This window comes from Meriones unguiculatus, chromosome 4 (genome assembly GCF_030254825.1).
Source record: "Meriones unguiculatus strain TT.TT164.6M chromosome 4, Bangor_MerUng_6.1, whole genome shotgun sequence".
In the NCBI taxonomy this organism is placed as follows: Eukaryota; Metazoa; Chordata; class Mammalia; order Rodentia; family Muridae; genus Meriones; species Meriones unguiculatus.
Genome location: NC_083352.1, coordinates 120,723,776 through 120,739,352, shown reverse-complemented (window position 1 = coordinate 120,739,352; position 15,577 = coordinate 120,723,776). Strand labels below are relative to the sequence as shown.

Sequence of the window (15,577 nt, the reverse complement as noted above, 5' to 3'; positions counted from 1 at the left end):
CAGCCTGGTCTACATACAGAGTTGAGTTCCAGGACAGCCAGGGCTACCCAGAGAAACCCTGTTGAAAAATCAAGGGTTTTCCCTCCTGCCGTTCTTTTCTTTATTTTTGTTTGTTTGGTTTTTTGAGACAGGGTTTCTCTGTGTAGCTTTGGCTGTCCTGAACTCGCCTGATAGACCATGTTGGCCTCGAACTCACAGATATCCGCTTGCCTCTGCTTCCCGAGTGCTGGGATTAAGGGCAAGCACCATCACACCTGGAACTGTTTCATTTTTTAAAATGGCATTTATTTATTGTGTCTATTATGATGTGTGTGTGGAGATGCAAATACGTGTGCTGTGGCATGTGTGTAAAGCCCCAAGGACAACCTTGTAGAGTTGATTCTCTCCTACTTTACTTGGATTCTATGGATTGAATTTCAGCTATCACGCTAGCATCATGCAGTGGCAAGTGTTTTAGTCCATTTACCACCTCGCTGGCTCAATAAAATAAAATTTTTAGAAAGAAAACCGAGGAGGAAAAGGAAAGTAGAGGGCTGGAGAGGTGGCTCAGAGGTTAAGAGCACTGGCTGTTCTTCTAGAGGGCCTGAGTTCAATTCCCAGTAATCACATGGTGGCTCACAACCATCTATAGTGAGATCTGGTACCCTCTTCTGGCATGCAAACAGTCATATAGGCAGAATACTGTATAAATAATAAATAAATTTTTAAAAAAGGAAAGAAAAAACTAACCTCTGCCAAATATAAGAACTGTGGTATAACTAGAATCCACTTTTAAATTTAAAACAAATTTTTTTATTTATATATATGAGTGCTCCATCTGCATGTACACCTGCATGCCAAAAGAGGGCATCAGATCACATTACAGATGGTTGGGAACCACTATGTAGGTGCTGGGAATTGAACTCAGGACCTCTGAAAGAGCAGGCAGTGCTCCTAACCACTGAGCCATCTCTCCAGTCCCGATAAAGATTATTTTTATTTATGTGTATGTATCTCTCTGTGTGAGTGTATATTGTATATTTGGGTACCCTTAAGTGGCAAAAGAGTGCATCATATCCATGCAGCTGGAGTTACAGGAGGTGGTGAGTCACAATGAAGATGTTGGGAACTGAACTTGGGTACTCTGGAAGAGCAGTATGTACGCTTAACTAGTGAGCTATCTCTTCAGTCTCCTTTTAAACATTGCTTGTTTACTCAGTACCAGGAATTGAACTTGGGTTTGTACATGCTAAGCATGTAGTCTACCACTTAAACATAGTCCCCTCCTTTATTTATTTATTATTTGAGGCAGGGACTTGCTGTGTAGTTCAAACTGGCCTTGAACCTACTGAGCTTCCTGAGTACAGGGATTGAGCCACTGTGCTCAGTTGCTCTGAAGGAACAGAAGTGTTTTATCCACAAAATTTGCCTATTTCTTACGCTAAGATAGTGAGAAGCTAGCTTTTGTTATGTTACTATATCCTTATATGAGGCAGACAGATCACAAATTTAATGCTAGTATTGGCTACATAGTGAGTTTCATGCTAGTCTGTAACTTCATTGTAAGACCCTGTTTTCAAAAACATTTTAGAATAACTGTTGTGTAATATTTTCTAATTTCTTCATTCCTAATTGATCTCTTAGGCTTTATCTTTGTTCTTGGGATAATACTGGCGTTCTAGTCAGGGTTTGTTTTGGTATAAGTAGTAGAAACCTGGGTTAGCACACGCACACACACACACACACACACAACCACACACCCACACACTATTGCCACCAGTGGAGGAGAGGTTACTGTGAATCCGTGGAGAGCCCTCATTAAACAGTTGGGAAAAGATCAAGCTTTGAATGTTATTCTTGAGTCACGAACACTCAGCCTTCTCTTTCTCAGTTTTCTTCCTTCTTGTGTTCATACCTATTCTCTCTGGTAGACTGTTTGCCTTTTGCTGGTTCCTTCTGCCTTTCAGGAGTGTATGATGAACACTGTGGCCCCAGCTCTGGCTCTTTTAGGTACTGGGCCTTTTCCTCTGCTCACACTCAAAAGAGATACATTAGGTCAAATTATTTTTGTTAATTAGGTTAATATTGCAGACTTCTCAAAGGCATTTGGATAGATTTCTTTTGAATAGGTTTATGTTTTGTTTAAGTGAGCTGTGGGTAGATTGGAAGTAGGACTGTGATGAGTACTCAGAAAGGGCCACACTGTCTGTTGGCAGATTTGTTGGGGAGAGGGCTGAATGTGACGTAGAATGTAAGCAGAATCTTGTCTTTTTTTCTGGAAACAGCAAGGTTCCAATTGGTTTTTACTAATAATTATCAGATGTTGTCCTTGCACTTGTTGATATGTCCATACATATGGACAAGATGTTTATATTAAAAATTTCTTCATGAAATTTTTGTTGGCTTGTTTTCTATTAGTTAGTTTAAACATTTTTGTTTTTTTTTTTTCTTTAGAAAGGAACAGCTTTGTAGACCAGGCTGGCCTTGAACTCACTGATCTGCCTTCCTCTGCCTCCTAAGTATTGAGATTAAAGGCATGAGCCATCACACCCTGTGGAAAAAATTCTTAAAAAATTAAAACTTTCTAGTCTTATTCTATGAAGAAAGCAGGTTCTTGTTTTGTTGTTGTTGTTTATTTTTTGTTTTTTAAAAGAACAAGCTGGCCATGATGGCTCCCACCTTTAGTTAAACTCAGCACTTGGGAAGAAGAGGCTGGGAGGCATAGGCTAGGAGGCAGACAGAACTGGATCTCTGTGAGTTCAAGGACAGCATGGCCTGCATATACAGTTCCAGGCTAGCTAGGGCTATAAAATGAGACCTTGTCTCAACAAACAGATAAACAAAAATGTGTTAAATTCTCAAAGAATTAGTAAAAACATTATTAAAAAAGCCAATGAACAAGCAAACCTGCAAGCCTATAGAGAAACATTCATGTTTGAGTCCCTAGCTCATCAAATAAAGTCAGACTTCTTTTCACATTAAAGAAACAGGCACAAATAATCCTATTCTTTTTTTGTTGTTATTTTTATTTTTGAGACAAAGTCTTTCTAGATAGTCTTGGCTATCCTGGAATTAACTCACATTGAAACTCACAGAGATCTGCTTGCCTCTGCCCACTGAATGATGGGATTAAAGGTTGCACCACTATGATTGAGCAGTAGTCCTAATTCTTACATTAGATGATATGTACTTCTATTCCTATAGACATTTTTAAGAATGTAATGAACTCTTTCTTCTTTTCAACAGTAATCCTGTGGATCTGAGTAATCCAGCCATTATAAGCTCAACCCCCAAGTTTCAGGAGCAGTTCCTGAGTGTGAGTGGGATGCCACAGGAGCTGAGCCAGTACCCTTGCCTTAAACAGCTGCCTCAGATATTCTTTCGTGCCATGCGTGGAATCAGCTGCTTGGTGGATGCATTCTTAGGTGAATTTTGTGTATGTTTCTCTGATTTTGAAGAGCTGTGTGTAGATATTCTATAGATGGAACCTCATAGGGAAGCCCAGAGAAAGAGGAACAAACTTGATGGAAAATAATTTTTAATTCTTTTCAGCAAATTGTGATAACTAGAATGCCTTTCTGTAAATCAAACAAAAATATCAAGAAAAAGACATAAATTAGTAGATAGATGAAGAAATTATACAAATAGTTTGCAAAACATATTGCAAATTGTAGAAGTCATTCCATAAGTTACCATGAAAATAGTTTAAAATGCTTTAGTGACTTTTTTCATGGATATCATTGGTAAACTGTACCTATTGTGTACCAGTGTTTTAGTTTTTCATAGGTAAATATACAAAAAAGGTCAAAATATTTTAATTGTTAAGAGTCATGTTTAATACCTGTCATTTTCTAAAATAACTGTTATGTATATGTGTTAAGTGTATTACACAGTTATAAGTTTTTCCTCTGTCGTGGATTTTTTTTTGTTTTTGATGGTAAATAAGTGCATAAAAATACATTTGATAGTGAAAATGAAAAATACAGTATGAGGCTCCACACTGGATTGTACAGACTGACTAGATGGTCATTGAAATGTTTAGAGTTTGGTTTCTGGTTAATTTTGGTGGTTTTGGTTTTTGTTTTGTTTTTTTGAGACAGGGTTTCTCTTTTAGCCTTGGCTGTCCTGGAACTTGTTCTGTAGACCAGGCTGGTCTCAAACTCACAGAGATGTGCCTACCTCTTGTCTCCCAAGGGTTGGGATTAAAGACATCTGCTATACCTTGTGTATGTTGTTTTTATTTGACAGATTTTGTTTTATTTTATTTAAAATTTTTATTTTATATGCATTAGTGTGAAGGTGTCAGATCCCTTGGAATTGGGGTCATAGACAGTTATGAGCTGCCATGTGGGTGCTGGGAATTGAACCCAGATCCTTTGGAAGAACAGACAGTGCTCTTAACTACTCAGCCATCTCTTCAGCCCCTATTTGACAGATTTTAAATAGTAAAGTTTATTAAAACTTTTACAAAGTAGAAAAAGCACAATTAATAGATTTGTTCTAATTAGATTGCTGCCAATCTAATCAGAATGTTTTAAGATGTTCTTGTACATCTCTAAACTTTCTTGTGTCAAAGGAACAGTTGAAATAATACTAATCATAGTGACTGATTAACAAAGCAGTGAATAAAGTAGTTAAGGGGTTCTCAAACATCTGTGAACTTTCTTGGATGAAAGGAACAGTTGGAATATTAGTCATGGTGAGTGATTACAAAGCAGCAAATAACAGTACTTTGACACCTCCAAAGTTTGTGAAGGTCATTCATCACAAGGCACCTTTGCAAAAAACAATGTATGCTTATTTAGTGAAAACTGCCTAAACTCTCCATGGTTGACAAGTAATAATTTGTTTTCATACAAGTTATTATGTGAAGCAGGTCAGGCAGTGTAGTTGCTGTAGTGGTTTCATCACTGTCAGAAATCGAGACCCTTCTGTCTGGTGGCTGTCTGTTTTGTTGTGTATATCTTGATGTGTGAGAGGGTCCCAGTAGCTCTCTTTTCAAGAGTCAGGAAGGACAGGGAAGCCTGGTTGTCTGTTGTAAGATTTTTCTGGGAGATGTATCCAATAGTAGCCTAATTTTCTAAGCTTAAAACATGGCCACACTCCTAAAAGGGAAGCTTGAAAACATAGTCTTTCTTCTTGCTTCCCTATCCAATTGAAATATGGTTCTGTTACTCAGGAAGAAAGGGTAAGTGAATTCTGGGGACAGTTTCATTTTTCTTGAAAACAAAACTAACCTCTCTTTTTTTTAAAAGGCATTTCTCGACCCCGATCAGACAGTGCTCCCCCAACACCCGTGAATAGATTAAGTATGCCTCAGAGCGCTGCTGTGAACACCACACCACCACATAACCGGAGGCACCGGGCTGTTACTGTGAACAAGGCTACCATGAAGACAAGTACAGTAAGAACAAACGTTCAACATCATTGTTTTGCTTTATGGAGGCTAACTATTACAAGTCCTGCAACTTTCTCCAACTTTTCGTTACTGTGGACACTTACTTATGTTCTTCTGGTAGGTTACTACTGCTCACACCTCGAAAGTCCAGCACCAGGCATCCTCCACTTCTCCTCTATCAAGTCCAAATCAGACTAGTTCAGAACCCAGGCCACTGCCTGCTCCTCGGAGACCAAAGGTTAACAGCATCTTGAATCTCTTTGGATCCTGGTTATTCGATGCTGCATTTGTTCAGTGTAAACTCCATAATGGAATAAACAGAGATGGCAGCATGACTGGTAAATATGCCCAGAAACATGTAGTCATTATCCCCTTTCTGTTTCTTTCTCTTTAGTCTTTCCTACCTGCAAGATTAATACTGATCTTGAAAAGCACCATGTTTCTAACCCAGCAATATGTTGTGCTTAACCCCTTCCAGCTGAACCACTAGAAACTTGTGACGTGTTCTAATCTGTCCTTCTTATGTATATTTTGTGAAGTTTGGCCCTTTGTCTGGTTTCATTAGGGATACTTCAGGTTAGCTACTTTTTGTTGAGTCAAATTCCTTTTTGTAGGTGACCTGGAAATTCTCTTTATGTCAGCCAGGATAATAATAGATATATGAACAATTAAAGATTTTGAGTGAAAATTTACTCATTGAAATGTTTTCTTAGATTTTTCATAGCCATTTAATCATCAGCGCATGTAAATATCAGGAATTTTCTGTTTGCTTTGTGGTAGTCCGTAACATCTCAGATTTTAGCCTAGAGACAATATGATCTGCTCTGGAACTTTGTAAGATTTGCAGAGAATTAACAAGTCAACCCTAGTATCTTTATTAGATTTTACTATGGCATGATACTGGATTTGTCATCTTACTATTATGCTTGGAGCTAGTGCAGATGGATGGTGAGGTAGTACGGAGTGTTTTGATTGGTTATCATCTGTCTTGCACAGTTGAATAATAATGATAGCTGGCATTTATTGAGCTGCCATTAGTATGTGCCAGGTACCTTGTTTATGTATTAAAGAGTATATTATTTGTTTTCTAAATGAAATACTTTTATACAGTCATTGGAGACAGGTTAAGGTAAAAGATGTCTGATAGTATTACTTTCTGATAGTATTATTCTCCAGGGAGAGTGTTGAATCCAGGGATAAATTAATAGTGTTCATGAGGGACTCTGCTTTTTCTTAGAAGCTCATTCACAGCTAGGTTTATGCCTGTGAATAGTTTATAAATGTAACTATTTTGGATGTTCTTAGGAAACTTTTAAATAACTTAGAAAAGTTTTAAGCATAAAGATGTTATGGAATAAGAGGCTGCATAAGTGGGTTAGAAATTTTTTTGCTTGCTTTAGTTTGTTCAAATTCAGGTACTTCATATTTTACCATTTCCTTATTAAAGATCTTGACTAAGTGAAAAGTTTTAAAAACCATTCATGGCGATATTTTCATTATGTTATATACCGTATATTTGAGTTTTCTGAACCATGTTTATTAATTTATGTTATTGTCCATGTCGAACCACTTATTTATTTATTTACTTATTTATTTTGATAATTCTTATAACGTAACCTAACTGTTGAGTATGGAGCTGCTGGCCTTGACATCTCCGAATCTAGCATGGCTCAGTCTGCTGCTTTCTGGTAGGCTTATATAATGAGAATCTAGAACTTTCCATCTCTGGGGAGTTTGTAACAGCTTTGTCTGCAGTAGAAGATAGAACTAGAATTCAAATGATAAGCAGCAGCTCACTTTTCTTTCATTCTTAACCTTCTACCTGGTGGAGAAAGGAGAAACTCTCTTCCTCCTGTCTATATTCAGAGACGCTAAAGGCTGTTACATTACCCAGGAAATTTTGAGGTGTCCAATAGTTAAAATGGATTTAGAGTGCTAGTCTTGAAGTCTTGGATGGGAGGCACAGGGGTTGGGAGTAACGTGTGTTTTCTAAGTACTGGCTGTCATCAAGGAATTCTGCCACATAGTTCACCTTTAACTCAAGTATTTGCTTCTTTGAACTTGTTAGCTTCAATTTACCTCATGCATTGTGCTTTGTAAAAGTAACATTGAGCTGGGAAGGGTTAATGAACTAAAAATTTTAATGCACGTTATGGGCAGTTCAAAACCTCAATTCTTTGTAGCTGTGTAATTTTCTTTGTTCATTGTTTTGCATGATACAAAACCATAATTTCAGACCTGAATGCACAGTTTCCTATGCTTTTGAATTAGCTTGTGGTATCGTAAAGCTTTGAATCTAACTTTTAAAAAGCTAAAAAGCTTCTTAATTTATTGTAAAATTTCACCATCTTTAAAGTATTTTATAATTACTGCTGTCCTTTGATTTGTTTCCATTATTTCTATTATCTTGCAGCATCTTTTATCCAAATTCTTCTTTCTTATAAATCTTGTAAGTAGGAACCAGAAGCTTCTCCTTAATCGCAGTCATGTTTTTATTTTTTCCATAATTCCATTAAAATTTTTGATTGTCATTGTCTATTGTAGTTTTTGCACTTGGGAAGAAAACTATTTTTTTCTGTGTTTTGAATGGGGAAGATTGTTGGCAAAAACAAATTAATCTGCCTGAGTCAATCCCATTATTTCTGTATACTAGTCTGGTCATGTCATGAATTCCAGGACTTTGCACTAACTGTGTTTTGGCTTTTTAATTTTTTTTTTTATTTTTTTAAGCTTTAAGCTTATTTTTATACAGATTTAGTGTTTGATTTGTATGCATTCTGCATGTAGTGTTTTCCAAATGTATTATTGCTGGGTAGCTTATTCTGGACTAAAATGGCTCATGGGAAGTTGCATAAAGATTTATGCTTGACTCTGCATCTATTAAGCCTTCTATCATTACAAAACAATTTAAACATTTTATGTAGAGTAATAAAAGATTTCAGAGTGATCTGTGTGCTATGAAATCTTTTGTTAAAAGCAACTTTCGAAGGGCTTCTGTTTTGGGGACAATGAATGACCATGATAATCCTCCTTACCAACCCAACTTTCTGATTTATCAACCTCAAGTTTGCTGCTGTCTGTGGTTGTTAAAATCCATTCTCATTTGCTTGGTTGGGCAGCTCTTTGGTGTGTGTTTTGGAGCTGGGGGTGGTGGGAATGCCCTCTCTTCCTCCCTTACTCAGTTCTCATTCTTACCTTGTCATATCATAAAGTATTCAAACTGGCATGCAGTTGCCCTCTTAACTGTTTGGTTCATTTGGGTTAATTGTGCAAATTGTAATTACTACTTTTCTTAATGTGTAAGCATCACTCTGTAGAAGGAGGAAAAACAGAAAATAAATAATAGAAAAGGCAAATTCTGTATATATCTGTATGCAGATGTATACAATTGTAGTCTTCTGACCAGAAATTCAATGAAAAATATTTTTTGTAGAATCTGTTGACAATGCTATTGTAAACTAATTGCTATCCATTTCAAAGGAGATATCAGAGAGCCCTTTAAAAAATAAATTAAGACAGTTGGTAAACAAAAGCATTATTGCATTCTATTGAAGTAGTTATGTAATTACACCAATATTTAATCTTTGTGTCCAGGGTCCCATGAGCCTATTTGGCATTTTGACAAAAGTAATAAAATGCTCCTTTTCTCTCCCCAGCCATTGCAACACAAGCTAGCATGGAGTTTCGACGGAAAGGGTCCCAAATGTCAACAGACACCATGGTTTCCAATCCTGTGTTTGATGCAAGTGAATTTCCTGATAACTATGAAGCAGGAAGAGCTGAGGCTTGTGGGACATTATGTAGAATTTTTTGTAGCAAGAAGACTGGAGAAGAGATTCTGCCAGCTTATTTATCCAGGTTTTAGAATTTTTTTTGTTTATTTTTGCATTTATATCATTTGATGGTGAAACAGTTGTGGCCTGGCTTAGTAGCCTAAATCAGTAAGCCATTGTTGGTCTGAAATGCCTGCCACTGTCTTTATGTAATTGAAACTTGCTTGAATTTTTCCATTTTACTTGCCTCATCATATCTGGTAAAGACTTCTAAGTTTCTATTCTAGATCTGTTATTTATTTTATCATTGGTAAATTCTGGAGAGATTTGGAAGTACCACAATAGTTTGTTAATAGATTTTTGGCACAACAGTAGGTTTTGTATACAGTCCAGAAATAAGTCAGCTGTGAATCTTACTCCAGGGAGTTTAATGACTGTGGTGAATAGGTTCATGCAGAATTACAGTGTTGCAGTGGGAACCAAAAATTGGCAGAAGAGAGACAGATACATGGTTTTGAGTGGTTGGAGGAAGCAGCATCTCATACTTAGCCTAGAGGGTTCAGGAAAGAGTTGTGACATATTATTAGATGTTTATACTAGATTTAGAAAAGATGGGTAGTGTTTAGTCTGTTGGGAGGTTAGGTAGAATTCTCTTCTCCAAATCTCTGGCTTCTACCATTTGTGAATGGCTCTGAGATCCATTTAGCTGCTCAGGCCAGAATCTAGGCATCATTTGCCTCTGCTTTCTTTATCTTGAGTTGATTATTTGACTTCTGCCTTGTAGCATTTAACTTTATTTCTCTCTTCACTCTCTTCTCACCATGGCATTTCAGACTTGTTACTCTTCCAAAATTTATAATTCTTGATTCTGCTTTGCTCTTCTCTACTAGTTAATGTGGCTGCTGAAGTAAGGTTACATTCAATTAGAACATTGAGATACCTGTATTGCTAGGTGCCCAGGAAAGTGGTAAATTGACTCCCAAAAGAGGGAACCAACATAAGGCATAGGAAAAACGTGGTATATACTGGTCAGAACAACTTTAACCATGGGCTATTATCTTTAAGTCTGGTTTAATTCAAAGTAAATAAATTATAAGATCGTAGTGATACTTAATATTAAGTGTAAGGTCAAATGATACAGCAAGGCATATAAAAAGTAGGAATCAGGGATTGGCGAGTGTTCAGGGGCCAGAAGAACTCTCCTGCTTCCTGTGCTTCATTCAGAGATACAGACTGGCCTAGAACTGCTTCATTCTCCTCTGCAGATCATTTTCTCATACTGCAATGTGCTTCTTAGTTCCTAGTTGTCTACCCTTTGCCTAGAAGACCAGTGGGGCCAGTTAGCATCTCTGAAATGTGAGATTCTTGGGAAAGAAGATTTCATTAGGTGCCTACCTCTCCTTTAGCTTCATGTAGCTGTGAGAGAAGGGCATATAGGTATTGGAGTTTACTCTTCACAAGGAGGGCCCATTTCTCTGAGGGAGACCTTGGGCTAGGGAGTTATTCAGAATTGTATCAATAGCAGTAAGGGAAAAGGCTGTGAACATGAGCTTTCTCTCTAGCTTAGAAGACTGGGTGAGGTGTCATGCGACAAACTCAGCAGGTTTGTGAGAGGACAAATAATATATTTAAGTTTCAGTCTTGCATTTTAATTGCATGTGGGCCATTTATTGAGAACTGCATATTACATGTCTGTTTTTAGTTGAGTTCTGTGCACAGAAGATAGAAGATAGGTTGAAATGAGTTGAGTAGGCATCCACGAGTGAGGAGATTGTTTCAGAGAAATTTTGCAGAACAGGAAGAAGTATCTAGTGGTAAGAAGAGTATAGCAGTACAGTTGCTGTTGAATAACAGGTGCTTAGGGACTTGGTTGTGGTTGGGAGTTGTAGGAAAAGGATAGTGTGTTCAGGTAGATTCCTCAAAGGAATCTTACTGTGATCTTTATATTGTGGGGAACACAGAGTCTGGTGGGACTCTTTGCTCTCACCCCTCAGAAGCAGTGAAGGAAGGAAAAAGATACAGACTCACCTCTATTTCTTAGGATTGTGAATGCTGCAAAAATTTACTGCTTTAGAATTTGATTAATTGATCCTACCAACTTATTGATAAGTACTCAGACATTTGCTTTGTAGACACGTGTAGGCACCTGTAATTTGATTTGTAAAATTAAATCTTTGTAAAGATTTTAAATTTTAAAAAAGCTTAATAGATATGGATCTTATGATTCTGAGTTGTTGACTCCTACTAGAACTTGAAAGCCTAGAAACTAAAGTGAAGAGTGCACAAAGGCTCTTCAGATAACCATGTAGAAAATATTAATAATGTGGAAACATTTGACCAGCAGTTTGTTTAAAATTTTTTTCTTGCTTTCCTAGATTTTACATGCTTTTAATTCAAGGTTTGCAGATAAATGATTATATGTGCCATCCTGTCTTGGCCAGCGTTATTCTAAACTCCCCTCCTTTGTTCTGCTGTGACTTGAAAGGGATTGATGTTGTGGTTCCTTACTTTATTTCAGCTCTTGAAACCATTTTGCCTGACAGGTAAGCTGTCATTCTTTACTATTGTGTCAGTTGTCTAGTTAGGCTTGGTCTGTTTGGGACTTCCTCTTGTTTGCTAATTTATCTTATCTAGTTGTTTTCACAGTCCAGTGGGACCCATGCTACATTAAATTGAGTAAAGAGCATCCAAACCCTCTCAGTCCCTGAATGCCTTCAGTTCTCATATGTCCATGGGCTTACTGGATCTTTTCTGGCTTGGTCTAGATGGGTCAGAGAAAACCCAGGCTGAGATCCTACTGTTATAAAGTAGGCCTTACATTTTCAGTCAAATTATAGCTTAATCAGTAATTGTGTAACATAGCAGTTCTCATATGTGCAGTGCTTGGGTTATGGGTAATATGGCATAGTATGTACTTGGCAGTAGCTAAAAATACTTTTTAGCTGAAAAATACTATTGACTATTTTATTTTTTGGCAGAGAACTCTCAAAATTCAAAAGCTATGTAAATCCAACAGAATTAAGAAGATCATCCATTAATATCCTGCTTTCTTTGCTGCCCCTCCCTCATCATTTTGGCACAGTCAGATCTGAGGTAATGTTTCTTTAATTATTCCCCCCCCCCGCTTTATTCATGATGCAAGGTCTTGATAGGTAGCTCCCCTCAGTCTCAGTATCCTGCCAACCATTTTTACTAACATTTTTAAAATTCTATATTCTGTTTTTATATGCTAGTTTAAGTTAAACTGCACTTTTAACAAAATAGGACAGGGGCTTTAAAAAAAGTGATTTTCTAACCTTGCATGGTCACACAAGCCTGTAATCCCAGCACTGGAAGGTAGAAGCAGATGGGGCTTTGTGAGTTGGAAGCCAGCCAGGCCATACAGTGAGACTCTGTCTCAACATTAAATAAAAAAACAAATATTTAAAAATACACATTCCTAATGGATTAATGAATATTTTCTGGCTTGAGTATTTCTTCTTTTAGAAGTACCAACATATCTTGGTTTACTCTTCATGTGTTTCCTACAGGTGCCAAATGGGAGCTACAATTAGACTGGAAGCCTGGATCATTAGCCTGTTCACCTCTTGTCCCCTTCTTCTTTCCTAAATGGTCATCATGTACAGTGGCTGATGTTAGTTTCTTTTTTTTCTTCCAGGTAGTCCTAGAAGGAAAGTTTAGTAATGATGACAGCTCTTCTTATGATAAACCAATAACTTTTCTGTCCCTGAAGTTGAGACTTGTGAATATACTAATAGGTGCCTTGCAAACGGAAACAGACCCTAACAACACCCAAATGATACTAGGTTTGTGTCCAGACAGTTTTGTTTTGTTTCCTTTTTTGCTAAGTGAAGCTTAGGTACTAATGACCTGGGGAGGCAGCTCAGAGTAAGCCTAATTCAACTGTTACTGTTTCTGAATCAAAAGTAGAGTTTTTGTTTTTTGCTTTTTATAGAAAAAGATTTAAGGAATCTGGCAAGATAGTCTAGAGGTTAAAGACACTTGCTACCAAGACTCATAGAACTGAGTTTGATCCCAAATCCCACATGGTGAAAGAGAGAGCTGGTTTCTTTTAGCTGTCCTTTGACCTCCATACACACGCCATGGCATGCATATGGCCCTTCTCTAGCCAAATTAAAAAAATATATAAATATAGTGAACAATTTATATAGTGAACAATTTAAAATAAATTTAAGGAGATGAGGGGAGAGAAGGAAAGCATTTAGTTGTCTTGTTTTGTTGTTTTTTTTTTTCCCCTTTGTCCCTGCTTTCTTCCTTCTCTTTTCCTTTTAGTATTGGAGTGAGTACTTGGGAGGTCTGGTATGTTAGGCTGTGAGAAGATGGACTCAGTAGTAAATGATAGATTGTTAGTTTGACAAAGAGCTGAAGGAACAGGTGATAATGCATCTTTTCACGTTACTGTTGATGTGGCTATGGAAACAGAAAAAAGCCAAGGAGGAAAACTAGAAGCAAGAAAATTTAGCCATTTAAATTCTATCCTTGGGAATTGCACACAAATTTTACATGTTCGAAAAATGTTTTAAATCAGAGAGAAAGAAAACTAATGCTCTTGTAGAGGCCATTTTTAGAAATAAGAGAATGTATAAAGGTTAGTCCAGTGCAGTGGTTGGAGGAGTGGGGTGGGGAACCTTTGGAGGCAGGCAGCAAGAAGTTGATCGGGTTAAAAGTTCTTTCCTTGCAAAAGTGATGATCCAAGATCCATCCCAGGATCCTAACTTGGAAGGCGAGAAGTGATTATTGAACGTGGCATGTACATGTATGCAACCCCCCATAAATGAAAAACACAATTTTTGAAGGCATATCAAAACTTGGGGGATTTTTAAAGCATTATCTTTTTTAAGCCATCAATGTATTTATTTATAATCCTCAGAGAATTTCAGGAATGCTTCACCAAAATTTCCCTTAACTTTCTGTAGAGGGAGGGGAGGAGACATAGGGTTTCCTTTGTAGCCCTGTACTTGCTATGTAGCCCAGGTGGCTTCAGTTGATAGTAGATAGTAGTCCTGTCTCAGGTCTCCAAGTTCTAGGGTTATGTGCATGACCACTCTTTTTCCAAATCATATTCTCTTTGCTCTGACTGAGTTATTTTACTGTAATTATGTGTCATGTAAACGGCTTTGTTTGTTTTGCTATTGCAGGGGCCATGTTAAATATTGTTCAAGATTCTGCACTTTTAGAAGCCATTGGTTGCCAAATGGAAATGGTAAGAAGCTTATATAATATGTCATAGAATGTCTGCTTCTGATTTGATGTAAATCATATTTGACAGTGCTGGAACTGAACCTAGGGCCTCACACATACTTAACAAACTGTCTACCACTGAGCTATGTCCCCAGCCCATTGTTTTTATTTTATTTTTTTTGAGGCAGTGTCTCATGTAGCCCATGCTAGTCTCAAACTGTATATATTGCTGAAGATGACTTTAAGCTCCTGGTGCTCTTCCCTCCACAGGTTTGTACCATCACACCTGGTTTTTAAAGCTATTTGTTTATAAATTTCAGCTCATAGACTCAGAAAGATCTTATTTTAAAACATCACATATTTTGAGATTTTTGCTTGTTAAGTACCACATCAGGTCCTTGAGAAATCCTGCATGAGAGAAACACCAGTTGGGATTGTTTTTGAAGTGCCAGTCAACAGCTCTCAATGTTCTAGGAAAGACCTTTCTAGTTCCTACTATTCCTAACAGATACAGGACGACCTGTAAGAGCTGCTTTCTTGTTTGTAGTTCCTGTAACCAGAAGTTTGCAGGTGTTTTGTAGTAAATAAAAAGAAAGCGTTGGGCTATATAATGTGTATTATCAGCCCTAAGATTATCACAGTTGTATTATCTAACCTGCTGTCACAAATAATAAGACACAGACACCTGTTAGATTTTGTAATTGCCTTATTTATCTTGGGCCACGCAGATATTTCATCTACACTATCTCAGTATCCTTACCATCCACTTGCCGGTCCCCATCCAATGCCGTCCACCGTAATCATACTCATCTGAACTATCTTCCATCCATAATCTTATAAATACTTGCTTTTATTTTTTATCTGGGCCTTTCCATGCCATTATTGGAGTCCTTTCTCCTCACACATATGGTTTCTTCTCCATGCTAACAAATTGTGGTGTCCTCCTTCCTCCTCTCTTCCCATCTATCTAATTCCTATGATTCTCTCTTGAACCCAAAAGCCCGGGAACCTTAGCCATGCCCATCCCATTCTGCCACTCCCAGGGATAGGCTGTTTAATCAACCAGTCAGGCATGTCTTAGTCAGGTTTACAAAACAAGGATAGATGTAACCAGATCTTGAGGGCCAGTAACACCCATCAGACCAAACTCCAACACAGGTGCCCAAAGTGCTAATGCTTTTAAAATAATTAAAAAGCTCCCCAGATATGGGACGCATCCCTTGCT

At 37.5% G+C, this 15,577-nt stretch overlaps 1 protein-coding gene across 6 annotated transcripts in view; it reads left to right on the top strand.

Annotated features, from left to right (window-relative positions):
* Ralgapb (Ral GTPase activating protein non-catalytic subunit beta) overlaps positions 1 to 15,577 on the top strand; it is an 86,238-nt gene that overhangs the window by 22,111 nt on the left and 48,550 nt on the right. For 4 of the 6 annotated variants that reach the window (XM_021663822.2, XM_021663811.2, XM_060382912.1 and 1 more), the window contains 9 exons: positions 3,226 to 3,404; positions 5,235 to 5,383; positions 5,499 to 5,715; positions 7,791 to 7,826; positions 9,034 to 9,235; positions 11,526 to 11,693; positions 12,129 to 12,243; positions 12,809 to 12,956; positions 14,310 to 14,374. In XM_021663822.2, coding sequence (XP_021519497.1) covers positions 3,226 to 3,404; positions 5,235 to 5,383; positions 5,499 to 5,715; positions 7,791 to 7,826; positions 9,034 to 9,235; positions 11,526 to 11,693; positions 12,129 to 12,243; positions 12,809 to 12,956; positions 14,310 to 14,374 — 1,279 coding nt within the window. The remainder of the gene's footprint in view (positions 1 to 3,225; positions 3,405 to 5,234; positions 5,384 to 5,498; positions 5,716 to 7,790; positions 7,827 to 9,033; positions 9,236 to 11,525; positions 11,694 to 12,128; positions 12,244 to 12,808; positions 12,957 to 14,309; positions 14,375 to 15,577) is intronic. The other 2 variants (XM_021663844.2, XM_021663838.2) reach the window with 1 other exon arrangement.